The sequence below is a fragment of the Pelecanus crispus genome, chromosome 21, assembly GCF_030463565.1.
Source record: "Pelecanus crispus isolate bPelCri1 chromosome 21, bPelCri1.pri, whole genome shotgun sequence".
NCBI lineage: Eukaryota > Metazoa > Chordata > Aves > Pelecaniformes > Pelecanidae > Pelecanus > Pelecanus crispus.
Window position 1 is genome coordinate 191994 of NC_134663.1, and position 12835 is coordinate 204828.

A 12835-nucleotide genomic window follows, 5' to 3' on the forward strand; every position below is an offset into this window, starting at 1 on the left:
GGGAGTTTCTTTATACCGCAAATAAAGAAATTTGACCCTCCCTTCCCTCGCGCCCCCCCTCCCCAGTTTGCAGGCAGGAAGTCTTGGCATGTGATTCTGATTGTGACGGACAAATCTTGAATTGTTTTAATCCTCTGATTAGGACTTGTTAGCTCTGGGAAGGTTATTTAACGATTGACTGTCTAAATATTTCCAGTTGACATTCTGTAAAGTTCTTATCATGTGCATGTCTAATAGTAAGGCAATTTCTTCAGTTTGCATGTCAGCCCCAAGCAGTATCCACGTTGCTTTTTTTCCTAGGTTCCCAGATGTCATAACCACTGCGCAGAACTCAGCCTGTATATACTGCACTAATACCTAAGCCATTAACCTTCACACTTCCCTTTACTCTTGTAGCAGCATTTCAGATGTTCTCTCCATTGTAATAGTCCTTCCTCACACAGCAGGGCTTATTTTGAATGTCCTTTGATTTTTCTTTTTAAATCACCCTTTTATGTCTCTTAGGAAGAGGTATGTATTTCGTGCTTGTCGGTTCTTCTGTACACTTTTTTACCCTCCTTACGCTTGTTTTAATGTAGCCTCATGTTTTAGGCCATCATTCTGCCATATAAATATGCTTCTTTCTTTCAAGCCAGACTCAACTGAGTGAATTGGAAACAAAATATCCATCGACACAGGCAAACATACCTACATGTCTTATTGTAATAGTTTTTCATGTGTCTATTAAAATATATTTAGCATTGTTTTCTTGAGCACAAAGAGTATTTTAAGGAATTTCTGTTTTTACTCTCAGTTGCTTCATATTTTTTCTTCACCATACTGTCTGGCGAGAACGTTGAGAATTGTGATTTGGTAACTCAGAGGAAGAATAAGGGCGAGTCGTTCACCAGGTTAAAAAACCTGAACCCATTGTTGCCACAAGTTCATATTACTGAATAGTATTTCCCAAATTATGGTGTTCTCCCTATATGCAACAAAGAACCACTATTTGTAAAATTACTTTGGTAATAGATAATTAATTAGTTCTGATTTTATTGAGGCATAGAACTGAAGCGATTTTCTTCCCCAGCCACTGATCCAAAAGGCATGGAATCTAGGCTTTGTGATGCCCTGCTCCCTGAAACATGTTTCTTCATGTTTTAAATCATTTTCTTCACGTGGTGTAGGTTGCACTTCCCCTCTGGCTTTTCTGGTTCATCTACTCTTTCCAGTAGCTTCAGCATTTGAGGCAGACCTTTGCAGCAGCATGGGCTATTTGAAGTGAGGAGTAATGGGTTGTCACTTGTTTAAAAACAGACACACAAAAACGCATTACCTAGCATGAATTCTCAGAAGCCATCTATCAGTGCTCCTGGATGAGAACTTCCTAGCCAGGAAACAAATGCGCTGTAGTGGGCATGGGTTTGTAAATACTAGTTGTGGTAGATTCTCTCTCTGGAGGGCTCACATTCAGGATGTCTTAAAGAGCAAAGCAAGAAAAAAAAATTGGTGCACATACGTGTTTCTTTTACACTAGCTTTAATTCTAGACCTACTTGATTCCAGCCACAATGACTACTACAAGCCGATGTGTGATGATGAGGCAAAGACAGTCCTGGTATCTGGTGAGCCTCTGATGGTATTAAAATGTCTGCAGCAAGTAAAGTGCATTCGGGTTACTGACAGCAACCGTTGGGACAGCGTCGGCTACAGAGTTGAGTGTGCGTTTTGAGGAGTCTCCTACCTCACTTCTTCTAAATTAAGACGACTACAAAGCAGATGGATTGGCCAAAACGGAGGTTTTAAAATTCCCCACACACACTTTTTCCATAGGCACTTCTCCGTTGTCGCCTTTAGGAGAGGGTACAGGCTGTGCATCTGTAGAGCATGTTTGGTTTCTAGACATCCTTTGTATAGTAACAGCATGTGCTGGGAGGCTGGCAGGCTGGAAGGCACAGGCAGTTCGATTTGTGCTGGCTCCCTCCCTCGCCGAATCTGGTGACATCACACAGATAGATGCGCTTGCGAGAAAAACAGCAGAAGGAGTTGAACGTCTGCCAAAAATTTGCAGTATGAAACTGAGCTGGCTGCTTCCAGTCTTGTTTTCACGAGTCTTTCATTGTGTGCTTGCGTTTTTCACTTGCCAGGATGTTCTTTGCTGAACAAACACAGCAGCAGTGAAATCTCGCCGTACTTAGCATAACACAGTCTCACACAGAGGCTTTGGAGGAGTAGCCTGATCTCCACATTCGAAGTTACTCCAATTTAATACAGTACTCTCAAACGTCTTGAATTCTGGTAGAATCTTATTCTTTATTCCCCCAAACTGTAGCTGATTTTTTTTTTTTTTTAAATGTGGTTAAGTGTGTGTTTGCAGTTTGTCAGAGGTGGTAAATACAGGAAACATTGAAGCTGTGAAGGGTAGTCTTTGATCTGGTTCTTCCAAAGCTAGATAGTGTTTTCATGTGGACACCCAAATTTGAAGGACTATGGGGATGAACAGGGTGTGCACAAATACTGGCTAGAAGAGCTAAGAAAGACTGTCTCAGACTGTTGACTGTACAGAGGTTCTATAAAATTCTCTTTGATTAAGCACATTGGTCATGAACTTCCTGCAGAGCGTACATGAAATAGTTTACTTCTTCCCTGAAAAGTTGCATGAATGTTCCAGCTTTGCTTTCCCAAGGTTGCTTTCACAAATTATGTAGGATAGCCACTGTTAGATGAGGACAGCTGTGTTTGGGGAAATTTTTTTTCAGTGAAACGGTACATACTTTTTCTTCCTCCTGTTCACAGAGAAGTATTTACATTCAAGAAAAAAATAAGTTGCAAGATAGCTAATGAAGTTCACTGCTAAGCTTTGCTAGTCAATAACCTATAGAAAAATAAGAGATAGGCAGAACCATAGCAAATATAACTGTTCAGGTTGTCTAATGTTTTACAAGGAATATGCGGCTATTACGGTCTTAAAGGCGTTTTGTAACTGCCTCAGTCACATAGCTGGAAAGTGTATGTGATCATATGAAGCTATCATTTAATCTGAAACAATTCAGATGTGAACTGCTAATACAATAAATTCCCCATCACTTGTATACAAGTCTGCAGGGGCAGTAGTAGTGCTGGGATTTTTTAATGCAAGAACAGAGTATATTACACTACAACTAGTGAAACAGAGTCATAGCAGGCTCCTTGTGCAACGGTGTTTGGCAGGGATGGGAGTAGCACTGAAGTTTGGTTACTTGATTACTTGAATGAACTTCTATTTGTAAGTCATATTTTCCTACAGATTAGGTTTCTTCTGGCTAATATCATATACTTTGCTGCAGCTGCATGAGGATTTTGGAGGTGAAGTTGGATAGACGCATGTACAAGGTGAATAGAGACATAGTTAAGTGCAGTTTAACGGTATTAAGTGACTTGCAGATACAAATGCAATGTAGACGTGAGCAAAAGAAAAACCTGCAAGTGAAAGTGCGTGGGCTAGGAAAGTAATTTTGAGGCTTATCCTCGGTGAAGCAGGATGGCAGCCTGATGAAGTACATCAGGCACAAGCTTACTTGGTTGTACCTGGTTTTTCATGCTCACTGCTCTTTAGTGCCATGTTGTTGTTACATTATAATAAAATTTGAAAACGTTCCAGCAAAATGATCAGCTGCCCTGGATTGCACAATTGCTTCACGTTTTCCCTTCAAGTCAAACAGATAAAAGAAAAATAATTCTTCCCTTACTCATACCAGGTAACATCCAGTAGTAGTGCATGCACACAGCTGAGTGAAGGTAGCTGAAATGGCAATGAAAACGTTGGAGCTGTTCAGTTCCAGTGTAACTGCCGTGCTGAAACGGAACACTAACATCACAACTCGAGAAAGGGAAATGTTTCCTTTTTACAGCCAAGTAAATCAAAGCAAAGACAAGTGGAGATTATTGTTGTCATCATGGTTGATAAGGCCATTGCTGGCCAGGAAGAAGAGCTAGTACACTTCGGGGTGCTGCTGCCTGGAGTGAGCTCTTGCTCCAAAGGAAAATACAATTCCTTGGTTAGTAGGCTACATAATTCATGCTCTGACAGACTTTTGTCGGGGAGTGTGTCTGAGATTGCCATGTTGCTGACTGTATATTGTAAAATATTAACTTTGTAGAGCACTTCTTATTTAAAACAAAAACACAAAACAAGGACTTGACTTCTGCTTAAAGTTCTGGATTTTTTTTCCGCTGTGTCTCTTCCTGTACTAGCCTTTCTCGTGGAGGGTGAGGGAGCAGATTGAAGGAGCAGGAAGCTGACACGTTCATTAGGATGTAGTGGTAAAACATTCAGCTAAAAGGCTTGAAGAGTAGCAGGTGTTTTACATATTTTAAAAAAATGTAGGACTGCAGCTCAGGAAGTTTTCATTCTGCCAGCAACCCAGTGATTGAATAAAGATATGTTTATAAAAGATACTCTTACATAAATCTGGTATGGTAGGGTTGTGGGTTTGGGGTTTATTTTTCCTCCCTTCCCCCAAAGGCAAACTGCCTCAGTAATATACTAGACTTCTTTAAAGTGTGTTAGATTATGTAAGTGGTTTAACTCCTAGGTTTTGATTTCCAAGAACCATGGCAGTTTCTTACAGGGGATTGCACAAAAAAAAAAAAACAAACCCCCAAAAAACCCGCCCAAAAAAACAGGAAAGAAAGAAAAAGTCATGGGTTTGAGACAGATAAAAAGAAACAGCAGGTCAAAGCGTATCATTTCCTCATGGGGAAAAAAAATACTGTAGTCTCTCAGACCAAAAAGTCCGAGTGGAGGTCCCAGCAGCATTCACTGATGCTAACAGTGCAGCCTGCGCTGTGGAATTGATGTTTGCTTGGTGCTGGTTTTGGGGTGCGATGGTGTTAGTGGGCTTTGCCATCAGGAGAAAGGTGGTAGTTCCAGATGTTGTTCGAAGGGGCAGAGCCGTCTGCAGTCTCTTCTGAGCTTGGATGTCTGTCAGACCTTTGGTCAGATTGCTTCCAGAAATTACATCGAATGACATGTCACTTATGGTCGTATACAACGTTGTGGGTGATTTCACTGTTCATTGCTGCTGGCTTTTCTGTGCCAAAAGGAGTGAAATTGCCATCCGTCTTATTCCGCTCTGCAAAAACTGTTCCAGTGTGCTCTGCGTGCAGCTTAGCAAGTTGATATTTTAAAATGACTTCTACAAAAACTAACCACGGCATTGGGAACAGCAAGATGTGGATATCCAGTTGATGTCAAAGGGATTGATACCTTCAGTGGATACAGTATCACCAGTATCCAGAAAGGTCTGCTGTCACTTGTGAAATGTCCGCTCTAGTAGGAATGAATTGCACGTACTGGGCAAGAGATTCAGATGTGTGGGCATGTGTAAGTCATCCAAAACTATATCAAATGGTAATCATAGTAGAGGCTAACATAGAACATAATTTAAAGGAAAGTTTGCGCCAACAGGTGAATTTTCATGTAGTGTAGTAAATAATATTGCTTGAAGTATACAATAGGTTTAAATGCACAATATTTCTTTATTATGCATTTAAACAGTGAATTTTTTAATTCCTTTTACTGTCCTATTGTTCTTTGATTAATAAATATACACTGAATAAGTGTACATTGAACACTGCCGTGTTCAGTGCCACAAGGCTTCCCACTAGGTAAGAAGGTATTGGCAGAAAGGATGTATTCAATCATCTAAGGTGTTAATTGTTGTTTCTTAGGAAGATAAACAGAGATCTTTAGGAAGCATCATAAAGGCTTGAAGTGTTAGTAGCATCAGCTGTTGGCATATGAACTGTAACTTTGGGAGATTTTTAAATGGGAACTACTTCGGGTTGCCAAGGAGGGCATCTCACTGGCATCGTGGTAGGAATACCTCAGTAGCTTTTTCCCAAAACAACAAATACCTGTGGAATATTTCTGCCTTTCTTATGTTTTCAGTAATAATTCTGTGATGTTTTGTAAGAAAAGCTGTACCTAGGATTCTCTACCCATAATACATTTAGAAGAACTTCTTATTATCTATACATCTGTTGGCTATGGGTTTCTCTTGTTTTATCTTTATTATTTGACTTGCATATAGAAAATAATAGTTTATTTTAACACTGTGCCTATCTAACTGTCAGGAATTAGTTCATCTGCTATTGCTTTGTCAGAAAGGTTGCTCTATATTAATATGTTGATACAGTTATATTTCTTCCATGTATAAATACTCTACATTTAGTGTCCAATTAATTTCTCAGTCATTCCTGAGTATGTTAATTTCTGTAGGTCATCTATTCTTAAATAATTTTATTGTCTGTCCTTGAAAATTATTTCCGTATCCTACTGTTATGTGACTATTAGAGCTAGACATACAATCCTAATAATAGTCTCGATAATCTAATTTCTACTTGATATTCTTCTTGTATTTGTCTGTAATATTTAAACATATAAAGCAAAAATAGATAAGAAACATTTATTCCTTTTTTGCATAATTAACAATTTTATCATCTGCTCCCTCCAAGGAGCCTTTTGCCATTCATTCCTCCCTTCCCCTTCGTGTAGGTTGTTCTGTTCTCTTTATTTTTCTGTCTTGCTGCCTAATAATAATTTGTTCTTACTATATCTTTCATGTACACCTAACACTGCTGGCAAAAATCTTGCAATCTTCTTGTCTTCTTTCACGTGATTTCTCTCATTCCATGGTGTCTGCAGTGACGTTGACCAGAGGGAAGAAATCTCCTTTTATACTTCATGCTTTGCGAGGGGTTCACTTTTTCAAACTATATCGCTTTGTCAGGGGCTGTAGCGTTATGACCCCTTCAGAAGTAGTGAAGGTATTCTCCTTCGTTTCTTTAAAGAAAAAAAAGAAAAGAGAGAGAAACATAACTACCAAATGATGTTTATGTGTTCTTTAAGTGGTGCCAAAAGTTTGAATGTCTTATCTGTGGTTATATTGCAATTCAGTAATACAGTTACTAAGGTGTGACCACATAATTAAGTCCATTTCACTACACTTGCGGATGTTAGACCAAATGCATGCTGGATGTAATCTGTAAAGGACGGTAAAAACATCAGTTCTTACTCTGTGATCGCAAGTAAGATTTGCCTGGTTTCTTTGTCTTTTGATGCTGGAGTACAGCCCTTCTCCAAGTGCTAGGGTGATTATGTATACAGTGGAAAATGAAATTCTTCTGGTTGTTTAATTGTGACTATATGTTGACAGTGTTTCTGAGTACTTATCTTTAGCAGTTCCATCCTATGTATCCAGATTTGCAGAGTAGGCATTTTAGGCTTATGTCAGGTCTCTGAATTAACTCATCATTTTACAGCCCTTTGCACTAAAGCCATAAATGTTTTCTTGAGATATGTAAGCAATTTAGGTTGAAATCTGGTGCAGATTTCAGTTCTGAAAGTATATCGTCCCTTTTGCAATAAGAAAAAACCCATTTTGTGCTTGTTCTGTTCTCTTACAGTATCATTGATATCACTCTATATTCAGAGCAAGTTAAGTGCTGGGGTTTTGGATCATAGTTTCTTTTTGTATTTCTGGCGGTCTTCATTTACTTATTTATTTCTGCTTTGAATTGGTAACGTCAAAGCTAACAGAAGTGTGTGGAGTAATATAAATGTTTTTGTCATAGCTTGGTTGTCGTTCTTAACCCTTCTTCTGTTTCATTGCTTTTTTTTTAATACCAGATGTAAACCTCAGCATTCGATAGTGCAACTTTAATGTCACATTGGCTCTTAACTATGAATTAAAAATCAGTGAACTGTTTGTGTCAGAAAGTAAGATTTAGCCATACATGCAGGGAAATTGATGCTGTCAAATGTTCAGTGACATTAAAGTTTAACTATTAGAAAGAATAAATGTTCCGTTTAATCTCCTGTTTGAAAGACTGCTACAATGTAGTTGAGGTTCTCTATGAAACTTTGTCTTAACGTCAGACTGAAATGATAGGAAAACTAATGATTCTGGGATGTGAAATTATGTTCACTGAGTCCATTTCTGGCAAAACCGCACTTGTAATATTGTGGAAGTTACAATTTGCTTTATTTAAAAGAAGCTAAATAGTTTTGTAAATTTTTAAATTTTTTTTTTTTTTTTTTTTTAAATTTTTGACTGACTGAGCTAATATATGACCAAGTATAAAGGATGCATGAACATGCCAAATTGGATTCTAAAGGATTCTAAACCCTTTACTGCAACTTTGTGGTGGATCAAGAACACTGCATTTCTTTGAGAGAGGACCATCAGACACCTAGGCAGGAATCACTGCATTCTTTAGTTCTCATGCTGATCTGCTTGATGACATTACTCGAGGAATTTTCTCTGAGCATTTTCTTATCTACTTTGTGTAGTATTGAAATGTGAATAAAATAGCAAAAAAAAAAAGAACCAGTTATTATTCGTACAGGAAAGATGAAGGTTAGTTAATAATAACTTGTTCCAAGAAGTAGTAAGTGTTCCTCGGGAAGAAGAGATTGAAGGTAAGAAGACAAGTGAATGTTTCTCAGAAGGTAGAGGGTAAAAGTAATTCCTGAAGTCTTGATTCCCAAGAAATTAAAGCCCTGACAGACCCTTAATATGCAGATTTTCCCCCAGTAAACCTCACACTGGCTGGAAGCAGCTGTCTGGCACCTAGATCCCAGTCACGAACAATTTGTGTACAGTCAGTCCCCTTTCTGTGTTAAAAGAGGATGGGGGATCCCTGAACAGCTGATTTTAGCCAACATTACTATGGTGACTATGGCTGGGAAGATACTTCTGACTTCCTGTGGAAGTGAAGATGCTAGTTTCCTCCTCCACTTGGATATTAATGATTTGTGTGCTTGGCATAACTATCTGCAGTTGTCTTGTTTTCTCCCGTTCTCAAAAGGAGCAGAAACTGGAATCCTTCAATTAACTAAACGTATGAATGTGTTTCAGACTGAAATAGTTTGATGGGCAGGTGATTTCATATTAGTTTACACTTCAACATCGTCTGGGATTTACCCAAAGGCTAAGATAAATACTGGTGTTCAGGATGAGGAACGTTAGGCTTTCATTTCCAAGTAGTCATTCTACATTGTGTGACTTTATTTTGAAATAGCAAATTTCCTACGGTGTTCTGATTGTTTCCATCCAGTGGACGTTTTAAGGAACACACCTCAGTCTGGAAGTGTACCGGATCTGTACACCGAAGTAAAGATACAGCTTGAAACTTCCAGTTTCTATACTACTCTAATATAAACCAACCTGATTTCTGCAAGGAACTGTTCTGGATATAGCTTTTGCTTTGGCTTAGCCAGAGTAAAGATTCCTTGAAGTTCTTCTGGCATATGCTTCCATACAGTAATTAACAGTATGTGCATATGTAGCTGCATAATACACTCTGAAAAAGGTCTGTGTAAAATCATTAACTGTAACATGAGACAGCTATACAAAGAATGTATCTCAAAACTTACCATAATCTAACATTTTTCGTGTGTCCAGTTGTTTTGAATGTGATTTTTAGCATATTTTTATTATATTTTTAAATTAAATTTTGCTTACATCTTTGTTCTGAAAACTCTGAATCACAGACTTGTCTTGGAAAATGCGGAATTGGATTAGAAAGAATTTGCTAGATTATGAAATCCAGCACATAATGTTACCGGAGATAAGGCTGTCCTTTCCCTCTCATTAGTTGATCAAGTGCCACTTTAAAACAATCAGTTATTGCACTTGTTACTTCTTTGAGGAGGCTGCTGTAGAATGTCAGTCCTTTGGTTTCAAAACCCCCTGCTTATTCCAGGCCAAATGTCTTGTTGGCTAGTTAATATCTATCTGTTATTTTGCTAGTGTTGTACCTCATCTTAAATACATCTTTTTCCCTACATAATATTTAACCTCCCTGAACTTTTTCAGAGAGAGCAAACCTTTTCGTCTGCTGCTTTTGAGTGCTAAACAGCATACTCCCATAACTTATTACAAGAAAATTTTCTTTTCATTTTTCATAACCGTGTTAATAGTTGTACAGTTGTTCTATAGTAAGTTTTATTCCAGGTAATGTATTGCAAATGCTTTTGATGATTGCACTACTACTTTCTGGATAGCTGGTGGGAATTTCTAAGACTACTGTGTTCTGGGGTCATCTGTGCCCTTTTTCCATCACTGCATCGCCTCGTAGCTCATTTATTTGTTGACAAATTAAGGCACCAACTCTCTCTAACTTTGCATTCAGTTATGTATTAATTTATAGCTCTCTTTCCCAGCTTGTTTTTCCAAGTTTCCCCTAGCCCTGGGATTCCATTCTCTTTTCCGTTGTACCTGGGATTATGTCTCTTGCCTTTGGAGTTCTAACTTCTATTCAGGTTATAGTTAATGCAGTATTGTGTGGTGAGAACCAACTAAAATCTGTGAGACACGGTGTGTATTACATACTGTTTACATGTGAAATGAATGTCTGTGTGATTTTGTGTATTATGATTTGCTCCCTTGATATACTCAGTGCTTTTGTTGCCTGTTTTCCTCGCAGCCGGTTGCTGAACCAATTCCAATCTGCAGTTTCTGCCTTGGTACAAAAGAGCAAAATCGGGAGAAGAAACCTGAAGAACTCATCTCTTGTGCTGACTGTGGCAACAGTGGTAGGTGACCATTTACAGTGCTGCTGGTAACAGCTTGGTATAGTGCCTGCTACTGACCCGTCCATATGAGGAGTATGCATCTAATAACAACCTTGCCGCTTGAGACAGAGGAGTCTAGTATAGTGACTACTCTTGACCCATACATGTGAGGAGCATGCATCTGTGGCGTATAATAGAGCGAGTTCAGCTGAATCTCGTGCTCCCAGAGGGGAGACAGTTAAGTTAACCTAACACAGATAGCTCATTTGGCTTCTTGAGGTTTCTTTAAAATGTGATAGTGATGGCCAGTTTTATCATGTTTCTCAATTCAGTTATGCAGAATTATCTTGGTGTTCTTTTGTATGTGGTCCTGCCGCTTGCTATCTAGGGTATTGGTTTTGCGTTATAGGTAGATAAGAATAGAAGCACCTAAAAATAGGAGGATCTGGATAACCAAAATTCTGCATGGGAATACGTAATTGATAAAGTAATCTCTCTGTGAGCTATCTGTGAGCATTAACAGCAATGGAATGGTTTTACTGGTATAATTTTCTCCTTTTCCTGTAGGTCATCCGTCCTGTTTGAAGTTCTCTCCGGAGTTGACAGTTCGAGTGAAAGCCTTGCGATGGCAGTGTATTGAGTGCAAAACATGCAGTTCCTGTCGAGATCAGGGCAAAAATGCTGTGAGTACAGTGGAATATGGACCGAATGAAGAGGATATCAGTCTTGTGGATGTTCTGTTAAACTACAAAATAAAATCATTCCGGAGTCAAATATTTGCAGCTTTTGTTTGAGTCTGGTAGTCTTTCTGAGACCTGTGAAATAGCATGATATTTCTGTAGTTGAAAATTATGTGTGTGTTCTCCGAGATGGTGACAAATTAATGGAGGGCTTGATGCTGATGCACATCTAAAGAGAGATTAACTTTATCTGTCTTCAACAGGATAACATGCTATTTTGTGACTCATGTGACCGTGGCTTTCACATGGAGTGCTGTGATCCCCCTCTTACCAGGATGCCAAAAGGTGAGGACTGTATGATGAAAAGGGTGACTTAAGATGGTGTTGGAAGAGATCAGTGGGTAGAAAGTGCTTCCACATATTTGGTCCTCTTTTAGCTACGTTTAACTTGTTCTTTACAGCATTGCTTTTCAGGTATTAGAAACTAGAGAAGGGTCAGAGCTTCACATCTGGATTTTCCACTGTCTCCTGCTTCCTGTACCTTACTGTCTGTGAAGGGTTTTGAAAAAAATCTTGAGGTTTGAGGGAATAGAAGTGATCCTTGCAGATTAAAATGATCAGCTTCCATTTGAATGAATAGCCTTGTACAAAAGAAGGAGATGGGCTTCTCAGTTTTTGAAGTCCTGTCCATTTCAACAGTAGAGAATCCTGGAGTACAACCAAACTTGTCTCTTCCATCAGAAAGCAGGTTATCTATGGAAGATTCTTCCTTGGCAGTTAGAAGAGAATTTTCCTGTAGAAGATAGTTGGAAGTAGTGTAGTCATAAACAGAATGTGTTACTTTTTTATGGTTTTCTGATAATGTCCTACGAATTAAAGAGACTTCCTGCGTGGCTGTGGGAAGTATATCTGGGGGGGATGTGGGGGAAATTAACTGGACTTGAGTTTAGATTGTTGGAACATATACATAATTTTTCTTACATGTATATGTGATAATTGGGGCCTTTGGTATTGTTCCTACCCTTTCTGTCAGAAGGCCTGGGGCCTGTAATTCTCCTTTTTGTCCTATATAGATGTCCCTTGCATTCAGTGATGGGGACTTGTGTCTTATAGGTATGTGGATATGTCAAATATGTCGGCCACGGAAGAAAGGAAGAAAACTTTTACACAAGAAGGCAGCGCAGATAAAACGACGCTATGCTAACCCAATAGGACGTCCCAAAAACAGATTAAAGAATCAAAATACAACGTAAGTCTCTCCATAAGGAGGAGTAAGGCATGAGATTCTATAGGGCAGTAGGGGTTTCTGAAGTGTCTGGTCTACTCTGTGAGAAGATTTCTTTTACAGTGAAGAGCTTTTCGTTGTTATTTAATACAGAATTTCTGAAGAGTGCTGTGAAAGACTAGAATTAATCAGAGTGCTTCTTTTTGCCTAGGTTTTTGACCCTTTGTAATAACTTACTATTTAGTTTTGAACTACTCCTTATAGTCCTAGATGAATCTTGCTGTTCATGTCAAGTCCGTTCTGCTGGATGGCTGCTTCTTCCAGCATTTGCTTTGCATTTCTCAAGAACCCTTTCTGATGTTTGGCGAAACTAAGTAATCTATAATAAAGC

At 38.8% G+C, this 12835-nt stretch overlaps 1 protein-coding gene across 2 annotated transcripts in view; it reads left to right on the forward strand.

The window, feature by feature from the left end:
- KAT6A (lysine acetyltransferase 6A) overlaps positions 1-12835 on the forward strand; it is a 52103-nt gene that overhangs the window by 13142 nt on the left and 26126 nt on the right. For both annotated transcript variants that reach the window (XM_075724164.1, XM_075724165.1), the window contains exons 4-7: positions 10452-10560; positions 11107-11222; positions 11483-11564; positions 12333-12468. In XM_075724164.1, the coding sequence (XP_075580279.1) occupies positions 10452-10560; positions 11107-11222; positions 11483-11564; positions 12333-12468 (443 nt within the window). The remainder of the gene's footprint in view (positions 1-10451; positions 10561-11106; positions 11223-11482; positions 11565-12332; positions 12469-12835) is intronic.